At 46.5% G+C, this 10935-nt stretch overlaps 1 protein-coding gene across 1 annotated transcript in view; it reads right to left on the bottom strand.

Moving 5' to 3' along the window:
* Positions 1 to 332: 332 nt before the first annotated feature.
* LOC132588906 (zinc finger protein 850-like) overlaps positions 333 to 10935 on the bottom strand; it is a gene marked incomplete at its 5' end in the record, with an annotated part of 19719 nt that continues 9116 nt past the window's right edge. Inside the window, 2 exons of the mRNA XM_060261366.1 lie at positions 333 to 1799; positions 5836 to 6013. Of these exons, the coding sequence (XP_060117349.1) occupies positions 333 to 1799; positions 5836 to 6013 (1645 nt within the window). The remainder of the gene's footprint in view (positions 1800 to 5835; positions 6014 to 10935) is intronic.

The raw sequence follows: 10935 nt of genomic DNA on the forward strand, positions 1-10935 counted from the left end.
TCTTTTTTCCTTTTTTTATTATTTATGTTTATACTGCTTAAAATGTTGTTATAAGTATTTATTTCCTGTACCTTAGTTATGTATTTATATGTTGTACGGTCTTTATTCTATAAAAATAAAAAAAATTAAGTTTAAAAAAAAGAAAAGAAAATTGTCACACTGACTGAATCTGCACACTCAAAATTTTCCTCCCCCAGGTGTGGGTTCTTCGATGCAGTTGAAGAGTGCCGCTTTAACTGAATCTTCTTTCACACTCTAAGCACTGAAATGTTTCTCCTGCTTCTATTCTCTGATGCATTACTCTGTTCTCCCATCACCTGCTCCCCTTACCCTCATTGGAACCTACAGGATGAGAGTTGCCATTGCAGTAACGGAGGGTGACGGACAAACAGCTTATCAGCACGTTCAAAAGGTGGGGGGGGGAGTGCTCCCATTGACTGGGATGTAGATTGAGAATTCCAAAGATTCTCTCCTCTGTGTGTTCTCTGATGATGTTGAAGAGTGCCACTCTGACTGAATCTCTTTCCACACTCTGAGCATTCAAAAGGTTTCTCCCCTGTGTGGGTTCTGTGATGATGTTGAAGACTGCCACTCCGACTGAATCTCTTTCCACACTCTGAGCATTCAAAAGGTTTCTCCCCTGTGTGGGTTCTCTGATGATCTTGAAGATGGCCACTCCAACGGAATCTCTTTCCACACTCTGAGCATTCAAAAGGTTTCTCCCCTGTGTGGGTTCTCTGATGACGTTGAAGATGGCAACTCTGACTGAATCTCTTTCCACACTCTGAGCATTCAAAAGGTTTCTCCCCTGTGTGGGTTCTGTGATGATGTTGAAGACTGCCACTCTGACTGAATCTCTTTCCACACTCTGAGCATTCAAAAGGTTTCTCCCCTGTGTGGGTTCTCTGATGACGTTGCAGATGGCCACTCTCACTGAATCTCTTTCCACACTCTGAGCATTCAAAAGGTTTCTCCCCTGTGTGGGTTGTCTGATGACGTTGCAGATGGCCACTCTCACTGAATCTCTTTCCACACTCTGAGCATTCAAAAGGTTTCTCCCCTGTGTGGGTTCTGTGATGATGTTGAAGATGGCCACTCCGACTGAATCTCTTTCCACACTCTGAGCATTCAAAAGGTTTCTCCCCTGTGTGGGTTCTGTGATGATGTTGAAGACTGCCACTCCGACTGAATCTCTTTCCACACTCTGAGCATTCAAAAGGTTTCTCCCCTGTGTGGGTTCTCTGATGATGTTGAAGACTGCCACTCTGACTGAATCTCTTTCCACACTCTGAGCATTCAAAAGGTTTCTCCCCTGTGTGGGTTCTCTGATGACCTTGCAGATCGCCACTCCGACTGAATCTCTTTCCACACTCTGAGCACTCAAAAGGTTTCTCCCCTGTGTGGGTTCTCTGATGACGTTGAAGATCGCCACTCTGACTGAATCTCCTTCCACACTCTGAGCACTCAAAAGGTTTCTCCCCTGTGTGGGTTCTGTGATGATGTTGAAGACTGCCACTCTCACTGAATCTCTTTCCACACTCTGAGCATTCAAAAGGTTTCTCCCCTGTGTGGGTTCTCTGATGACGTTGAAGATCGCCACTCCGACTGAATCTCTTTCCACACTCTGAGCACTCAAAAGGTTTCTCCCCTGTGTGGGTTCTCTGATGACGTTGAAGATCGCCACTCTGACTGAATCTCTTTCCACACTCTGAGCACTCAAAAGGTTTCTCCCCTGTGTGGGTTCTGTGATGATGTTGAAGACTGCCACTCTCACTGAATCTCTTTCCACACTCTGAGCATTCAAAAGGTTTCTCCCCTGTGTGGGTTCTCTGATGACCTTGCAGATGGCCACTCTCACTGAATCTCTTTCCACACTCTGAGCATTCAAAAGGTTTCTCCCCTGTGTGGGTTGTCTGATGACGTTGAAGACTGCCACTCTTAATCAATGTCTTTCCACTCTCTGGGCATGTAAAAGTTCTCTTTTCTCTGTGGGTTTTGACAATTTTGTTCAAGTTTTCATTTTTAACTCTATGTGGAATTTTCTGATAAAGTTCCTCACCCTCCACATTCCTCTGCTCATCTTCTGCTGGGATAGAAAGAAAGAAACTGTTAGATCTAACAGCATCTATATGACTATAGAAGGAAAGTTTGTTTGATCTGAACAACACATCCACCTTTCCCCAAGAATAATTAATATTTAAAAATACGTTCCCCTCCCATCTGTCTGCCCAGGCATCTCTTTTATAAGAGGCTGAATTAATCTAACTCGAACCTCATGATACCACTAACTTCTCAGCAGCAGATGCTCAATATTTTCTGTCTCCCCAGACTCACATTCACAAAGTCTCTCTTCTGAATTTGGATCTCTTCTGAATCTGCCCTCAAGCACCACAGAGGGGAGAGCCTCACATCTAGCCACTGCGAAGGCTTTTCTGGTTTTTCTTTACATCAAGGTGTGTTCGAGGGAGGGAGGAAGGATGGGATGAAGGGAGGGTGGAATGAAGGAAGGAAAGGAGGGAGGGTGTGTGGCATCAGGCCAAAACCAATTAATCAATATCTAACCAATATATTCATGTCTGAAAGAAACTTAGAGTCAATAAGGCAAGCAGAAGCGCTTTTAGTAATCTTTGTGTGGTTCTGCCTAAGCAAGAGGGGAACTGGCTGCCAGCTAAGCAAACGAAGGAGACAAGCAGCAAAATTTGTAACATCCTAAGCAAACCGCAAGCTGCGTGCTTGTTTAAGAAGCACTTCCTCTTTTGCTAAGCAGAGAGACTGATATGTATACTAGCATAGAATGCAGAATAAAGGAGTAACAGTTATAATGGAGGAGTGAACCTTTGTGCCTTGAAACTCATATAAGATTTTTCTAGCTATATCGTCTTGTTTGGATTTCAGGGAAGCAAGGGTTTATTAGAACTAAAGATTGCTCTTTATCAACACAAGGAACTGTAATGATGTATAGGGAAAAGCAGAAGTTATAGTAGGCATCTGCAGGAGGCCCACAAGAGTTAGAAGCAAGCAGGCTGATAAACAAGTAGGCTTGAGTCTAACCGCAACCGGGTCAGGTGCAGAAATGTTTGCGGTATAAAACCAGCTGAAATGTATTAAAGTGGGCATATGGATTGAGAAATAACATAAAAGGCAGCAGTCAACTGTAATTGCTCGCTCAGACCTCCGAGCTTGGACTCCTGGGTCTGCAGCCCGTGTACAGGGCCATGTGCACGTTAAATAAAGAAAGCTGTTTTCCTGATCTCGCCTCAGACCTCGTTTTGTAAGTATGATTTAATGTTAATTGGGCAACACAGGACTTTTTCCTGCTACATAATTTTGGCGACCCAGATGGGATCTGGGGCCTTTAGCCCCTGATTAGCCCCGTCGATCGCTGCTGTTGGTGGGGAGGACCAGATCCTAACCCTTCGGCCGACCGTCCTCTGCCCGCCCCGTCTTCAGTTGACCTTTGACCGAAGGCCTAAATCGAACTAGAGGAAAAGGCGACAGGAACCAGCTCCAATTTGGTGATTTCCTAACTGTAAGTACTGAGCCTTGTGCACAACGTTTTGCTAGGCCTAGGGTGGCCATTTTCTGTGGAATCCCCTCTATGAGAGACTGCGTGGCGTAGGCCCCGTCTCTGAGGGAGGGCGGGTCTGATCAGCCCGCGGCAGCACACTAGTACAGCCCGCCACCTTGGGGAGGTTAGCCTATTGTTCTCCCCTGCGGCGCCCTAGAAACTGTGTCTGCTTGGGAGGGATACGTTTGGTGTGCCCTCACTGGAGCCCTATCTTGCTCCCACAGCGATACAAAGCTGTGTAATAGAAAACAATTAACACTGTTGGGGTAAAATTCAGTCTTATACAAAAAAAAAGTAAGGAAGCATTACAGAAGTAACCTTTTACAGTAACACATCTGTCTGGTGTGCTTGATGCGTGCTTGATGTGTGTCTGAGACGATACCCGGTATCGAATCGATAGTGGATCTGCCAGTACGATTCTTGCCCACGAGAGTGCGGTAAGCAGGGACCGCAGAGAAGCGAGTGAATAGGGTCCCATATATGTTACCCCTCCCTGTTCTTGTGTTCTAGTTGTCTGTCAGTCGGGGGAGACGTATTGTATACTTATCAAAGCGGTCCCATGTGTGCTCATGGGGGGCCGATGTTGATTATTGGTATTTGGAGGACGCGGGCGGGTGGGGCCCAGGCGACACCTTTCGGTTTGGACTCTGGGTGACCCCGAACCCTTATTCTGGTCCCCCGAGCAACGGCTAGAGGCGGTTGTTAACGCTTGGGTGCCGCCGGAGGCGGTAAAAGAAAGAATAATTTGGAAAGGGAAGTGGTGTGCACATATAGGTTTATATATATTTGGTGAAACACCACTAGAATCAAAACACCCCAGACACCTTTATGATTTCATTGCAGGATCAGTGTGGATCTTTGACCCTTCATGGAATCAGTATAGATTAAAAAGCAAAGTTTTGTGCTATGGATCAAAGAATTAAGTCAAAGTCTTGGAGGATCTGGGAGGCTACTGATTGGAGCTCCCAAGGTCCCACCTCGCGGTTTGACAAGTGAATTGGCCACTACCACGGGATTGGCTCCTGGAACTACCAAATTTCAGGGAGCCGAATTTTTTAACCCGCAATATTGGGGAGAAACAGTGTGATAATTGTACATTTATAGCCGGTTCTCGCCCCGGACACAGGTCAGATGTTGGGACTTGGAAATTAACTTGTCACTATTCTGATGCTCTCCAGTGATGGTTAGGCACAAGCAAAGGGCAGACACAGCAGCTTCTGCCCCTTTGCTTGTGTAACCATCACTGGAAGAGCTCAGCAAGTGGCTCAAGCTTCAATTTACAAGTCCATATATCACTGTGTGGGAGAGAGAACCGTTTATAAATTTCAAGATGTCACATACTTGGTGTGTGACGACCAGGTTTGCTTTGACCCACACTAAAATGCTGGAGGCAAAAAGATCACATAACTCTTGAAAATTTTTCAAATTGCACTGATTATATATGGTGCATAGTAACTGATGTCATCACAGTGACAAAAGCACTGTGGACATTAATTAGGGTGTAATTAAGGGTCAAAAAAAACATTTGACCATTAGTGGGTCAAAGATTGGGATCAGAGCAGGTTAGGCCGCGAAAGGCAGAGAAGTTTGCCTGCAAGGCAGTGTAAAAGTTGGTTCCAAACAGTGTGAAATATTTCTGTGATGTTGCATAAGAGAAACGGGAAGTGTGAGTGTGGTTAAGCTGGCTAGCAGGACTGAGGTTATGACATGCAGTTTGACAAAATGAGAAGCTTATATATTCCACCCAGGAGAAATTCCGGGAGACAACCCCAAAGATGGTGTTTATTAACCAGGAAAACTGTGCTGTAGTTTATTTTATGATTGCCATATAGGGCCATGTATGAACAGCCTCTAGAAGAACTAACTATGTCCCATTTGTGTTTTTGATTGATTATGTTGATGTGCCACATATACTGTTCCTGGACAGGCATCTCAGTCTCAGGACAAGGCAATTTTAGTCAAGGTACCCCCAGGAATCAGATGTTAGGACATAGAGCAGTGTCTCTGTTGCCCCTTGCAGGGAGCTGGTCCTTTAAGCCCAACGCAAAGCTCCCAGCTCCTTCCTCTTTTGCCACTTAGGCTTCACCCTCGCCCCCCTTCATCGGTTAGATCCAAAGAGTTCCAGATCTACGGGCTCTCCCAGAGAGAAGTACTCCAGAAGCAAGTCCCTTGCCCCTGGCCATCTTACCTTCTCAGAAGAAATCCCCGTCAGCCATGTGATGCCCCTCCGGCAGATCCAGGCTCCCATCTGCCTATTAAGCAAATACCGGCAGGCTCCACCGGCAGGCACAAAACCCATCAATCCGTGTGAAGTAGTAATAATCCTCCAGAAGCCAGTATGCCTGTGTGAAGCCCACAGAATCTATTTGCCCACCAACCACGAAGTCACAGGTGCTCAGCCTTGGCGGCCCAGTCGGCTCCGAGTGGCAGGAAGCTGAATCGAGCCTGAAGGAGATTGGGAAGTTACCGTTCAGCCAGAAGATGAAAGGCTATGGGAATCAAGCCAAACAACTGGCCCAAGAAGTGGAAGGCCACAGAGGAAGCCGTGGGCTCAATAGCCTTTTTCCTGTGCAAGTTGCTGCCAAAGATAAGAGAGAAAACCCTAGCAGAAGTGCCGGTCCAGATGAAGAAACCAAGGGTCATCTGAAGGTCCTGATGTCTGCGATGCCTGAGCTCCTGGGTGCCCACAAGAAGGCCAAGCAGCTGGCAGAAGGAACGCTGCCTAGCAGCAAGCAGATCGAGCAGATCCACAAAGGGGAACTGACTGGCATCAAGGAAGTCTCGCGCCTGAAGGCTGAGGCCGAAATTGCACCAGAGGGGCGGCTAAGGAAACAGTAGAAGCACGGAAGAAGCAGCTGGCCCAGTGCCAGAACATGGTGTGTGCCTACAAGAGCCCCCCAAAGGAAGAAAGCCCCAATTGCCAAACCTTTGTGTGAAGTTACAAAGAGGGGTGAGCAAGGGCCCTTTGAAGTAAGACACTGAGTAATGTCAGACCTTAAAGAAGTTAAAGACTGTTATTAAGACTCCGGTCTAGGGCTACCGATGTCAGTGGAGCTGACACCCTCCTCATTCCTGAGAGTATGAGACTGAAGTTGAATTTTGTCTGAAGCCAGAGCAAGCATCTGCACCGATTCAACATTTTTGTCTGGACTCCCTATGCCTAAAAGCCCTGTCTGATAAGAAGAATGATTTACATGGCCGAAGCAAAAGCGCAAAAAGATTTTAAAAGTGCCTGCTAGATGTTTCTGAAATAATCCTTCAAGATTGCGAAAGTAGGAGAAGAACAGCGTAAGGCAGTAAAAAGAGGAAGTTAATCTGAAAAAGCAACTAGAAGCTTGCTAGAATAAGCATTGAGTCAGCTGTGGTAGACAGTGTGCTACAGCTGTAACCTGATGTGTGTCCTGTGCCAGAAATAACCCAAGACAGAGCCTAAATTAGCCTTTGGGGTGCAGCATGTAGAAACTACCCCATTTTAGTTTATGATAGTGATTTTTACTGAGTTGCCCAGATCACTGAACACCCATTAGTCTCTGTGTGCTTACTCAAATTGGAATAAGGTCTTTTCCATCAGAGCCCAGAAAGCCTCTAAGACATTAGCCCTAGAAGAAGGAGAGAAAGCATGGTGGTCCATTAGGAGAATTGGATAGCCAAAATGTGTCCCAAGCTAGTTTTAGCTTGACACATTGTGTTAGTGCCTTGTTCATACTGAGATGCGTAGCAAAATGAGATAAACGTTTAAGGATTTTAAATGTTTCGTGAAAAAGCCCTTTGGTAAAAGTGCAGAAGAAAACCCAGCCCTCAGAAGGGAAATGCTGTATGATGAAAGGAAAAGTGTGTATTGAGCCCTGCATTGCTTTGGCTATGCAGTTAATCAAGGTTTCTCTAAGATAGGCTTTTCAGGTGCAGTTTTGCTCCCGGATCTGGTTGTTTGAAAATCGACCTCTGGACCTCACTCACCGGCAGTAGTGAGGTTCCACAGGCAACTCCCTCTGGATCCTGGCCTATCGGAAACGGCAGGATTCCACAGGCATCGGAGACAACCCCCCCCCCTAGCTGCCGTCACGCAGGAGCTGCAGGGCCTATTCAGATGGTTAACGAGTCGGCTCACGGACTGAAGACAGAATCCTTTATTCTTATCAGGTTAATTTCAGTGAGTGTGCTGGTTTGGGGATGTAATGATAGGTTATCAAGCTCAGCTTGAAAGAGGGGAATGTGGCATCAGGCCAAAAACAATTAATCAATATCTAACCAATATATTAATGGCTGAAAGAAACTTAGAGTCAATAAGGCAAGCAGAAGCGCTTTTAGTAATCTTTGTGTGGTTCTGCCTAAGCAAGAGGGGAACTGGCTGCCAGCTAAGCAAACGAAGGAGACAAGCAGCAAAATTTGTAACATCCTAAGCAAACCGCAAGCTGCATGCTTGTTTAAGCACTTCCTCTTTTGCTAAGCAGAGAGACTGATATGTATACTAGCATAGAATACAGAATAAAGGAGTAACAGTTATAATGGAGTTATAATGAACAGTTATAATGAACCTTTTGTGCCTTGAAACTCAAATAAGATTTTTCTAGCTATATCGTCTTGTTTGGATTTCAGGGAAGCAAGGGTTTATTAGAACTAAAGATTGCTCTTTATCAACACAAGGAACTGTAATGATGTATAGGGAAAAGCAGAAGTTATAGTAGGCATCTGCAGGAGGCCCACAAGAGTTAGAAGCAAGCAGGCTGATAAACAAGTAGGCTTGAGGCTAACCGCAACCGGGTCAGGTGCAGAAATGTTTGCGGTATAAAACCAGCTGAAATGTATTAAAGTGGGCATATGGATTGAGAAATAACATAAAAGGCAGCAGTCAACTGTAATTGCTCGCTCAGACCTCCGAGCTTGGACTCCTGGGTCTGCAGCCCGTGTACAGGGCCATGTGCACGTTAAATAAAGAAAGCTGTTTTCCTGATCTCGCCTCAGACCTCGTTTTGTAAGTATGATTTAATGTTAATTGGACAACACAGGACTTTTTCCTGCTACAGGTGGAAGGAAGGGAGGGATGGTGGAAGGGAGGGAAGGAAGGAAGGGAGGGAGTAAAGGAGAGAGGGTGGAAGAGAGAGAGGGTGGAAGGAAGGAAGGAAGGAAGGAAGGAAGGAAGGAAGGAAGGAAGGAAGGAAGGAAGGAAGGAAGGAAGGAAGGAAGGAAGGAAGGAAGGAAGGAAGGAAGAAAAAAAAGAAAAAAAGAAAAAAAGAAAGAAAGAAAGAAAGATAGAAAGATAGAAAGAAAGAAAGAAAGAAAGAAAGAAAGAAAGAAAGAAAGAAAGAAAGAAAGAAAGAAAGAAAGAAAGAAAGAAAGAAAGAAAGAAAGAAAGAAAGAAAGAAAGATCGGGGAGGGAAGAGGAAGTGAGGGAGGGAGGAAGGGAAGAAAGGAAAGGAGGGAGGGAAGGAAGGAAGCCGCCCTGAGCCTGCTTCGGCAGGGAGGGCGGGATATAAATTTGAGAAATAAATAAATAAATAAATAAGGAATGGAGGGAGGGAGGGAGGGAGGGAGGGAGGAAGGAAGGAAGGAAGGAAGGAAGGAAGGAAGGAAGGAAGGAAGGAAGGAAGGAAGGAAGGAAGGAAGGAAGGAAGGAAGGAAGGAAACAAGGGAGGGAGGGAGGGAGTGTGGCAGGAAGGGAGGAAGGAAGGGAGGGAAGAAGGGTGGAAGGAAGGAAGGGAGGGAGGAAAATAGATGGGGAGGGAGGAGGGAGAGAGAGGTGAAAAGAAATCAACTTTTACTGCATTCTCCAAGCTCCCAGCTGGCTTTGCTTGGAAAAGTGATTTAAAGAGAACTGCCTCCTCCAAGCTGGTCGACAGGGCAGTGGGAGCTTTGGGAGCCACACGATCTGTGTGAAAGAGCCACGGTTTGGCCACCCCGGACTAGTCCCTCAGGCTGAAAGTTCCTTTCCAGCCAGAAATGGAGTGATGCCATTTTGGCTTCCATTGTCAAAGTGCCAGTTTCTAGTCATGTCAGTACACTCGGGACACATCTGGGGACCTGCAGGTTCGCTCTAAGGAATTTGGTCTGAACCCTCTGAAGAGGGGCAGAGCTGGAAGAGGAAGGGCCGATCAGAGCGCCACAGAGCCTTTCTGCAACTGCCTTCACTTGAAATACCTTTTGGGTGGCTGGAAGATCAAGAGCCCCTTTTGCATGATAGAATTTAAGGATGCTGTCGGCAGTTCTTTCACCTTGCGTTGCTGCATACTGCATATGGGCATTTCCGCCCCCTCCCCCCAGAGGTCACTTCCAATTCTAGGAATACATGAAGTTTCCTTATCCTGAATCAGACTTTGGCCCCTTGGAGTCAGTATCATCTGCTCAGTCCAGCATCGGCTCTCCAGAGTCTCAGGCAGAGTCTTTCATTTCACCTCCTACCTGATCCTTTTCTCTGGAGATGCTGCCGGTTGAACTGCAGGTCTTTTCATTCCACACAGATCCTCTGCCAGGGAGCCGCAGCCCCTCCCCTAGTGGTAGGACATGCCTCAAAATGTTGCAGTGCTATTCAGTATTGGGATTCATTCCTCATCACAATGGAACGGCACCCATGAAAGATCCTTACCCAGAGAGGCCACATTCTCATAGTTCTCCAGCATGACTTCCTGTACAGAGCTCTTTGGCCTGGATTCAACAGGGCCCACTCTGCCTCCGTGAAAGAGACGGACACCTCCTCAAAGGAAAAGGGACCCTGGAAGAAAAAGAAGATCCCCTCCTCTTCAGAGATCACACCAGGTAGAGGTTGCACACTGGAAGGGAGTTGTCTAGGAAGATATGGAAAGGAAGGCTTGGGATGGGTAAATGGAACAGTATTCAAGGGATCTCTCACACAGACTCCTTGTAGAAACAGAAGGAGCAAAAAGTCCTCTGAGAAAATAGGAGGGACTCGGGCTGTGCCCCCCCCCCCCATCTCTCCTACCTGGATTGCAGGTTCAGCAGCCGTTTCTACCCTTCTGAAAAGATGAAGGCTCAACATCTGTTCACTGCCTGTTCCTGAGACAAGGGAGGAAGGAAGGTTGCTGGCTTATTTGTTCCCTGCTTCACACACCTCCTTTCTGGGGTTGTGAGACCTTACCCTTTTTATTACATTCTGGGAGAGACAGAAGAGAAGCACCAGGGACCTATGAGCCTCAGGGATTATAAATGCTGCCATAATATTTCAGACTTCTGTGAGACTTGGGTTTCCTCTATGGCAGGGGTGGACAACGGTAGCTCTCCAGATGTTTTTTGCCTACAGCTCCCATCAGCCCCAGCTATTGGCCATGCTTGCTGGGGCTGATGGGAGTTGTAGGCAAAAAACATCTGGAGATCTACCATTGGCCACCCCTGCTCTATGGAGAGGGAAAGGGGTT

This window comes from Heteronotia binoei, chromosome 21 (genome assembly GCF_032191835.1).
Source record: "Heteronotia binoei isolate CCM8104 ecotype False Entrance Well chromosome 21, APGP_CSIRO_Hbin_v1, whole genome shotgun sequence".
NCBI classification, from domain to species: domain Eukaryota; kingdom Metazoa; phylum Chordata; class Lepidosauria; order Squamata; family Gekkonidae; genus Heteronotia; species Heteronotia binoei.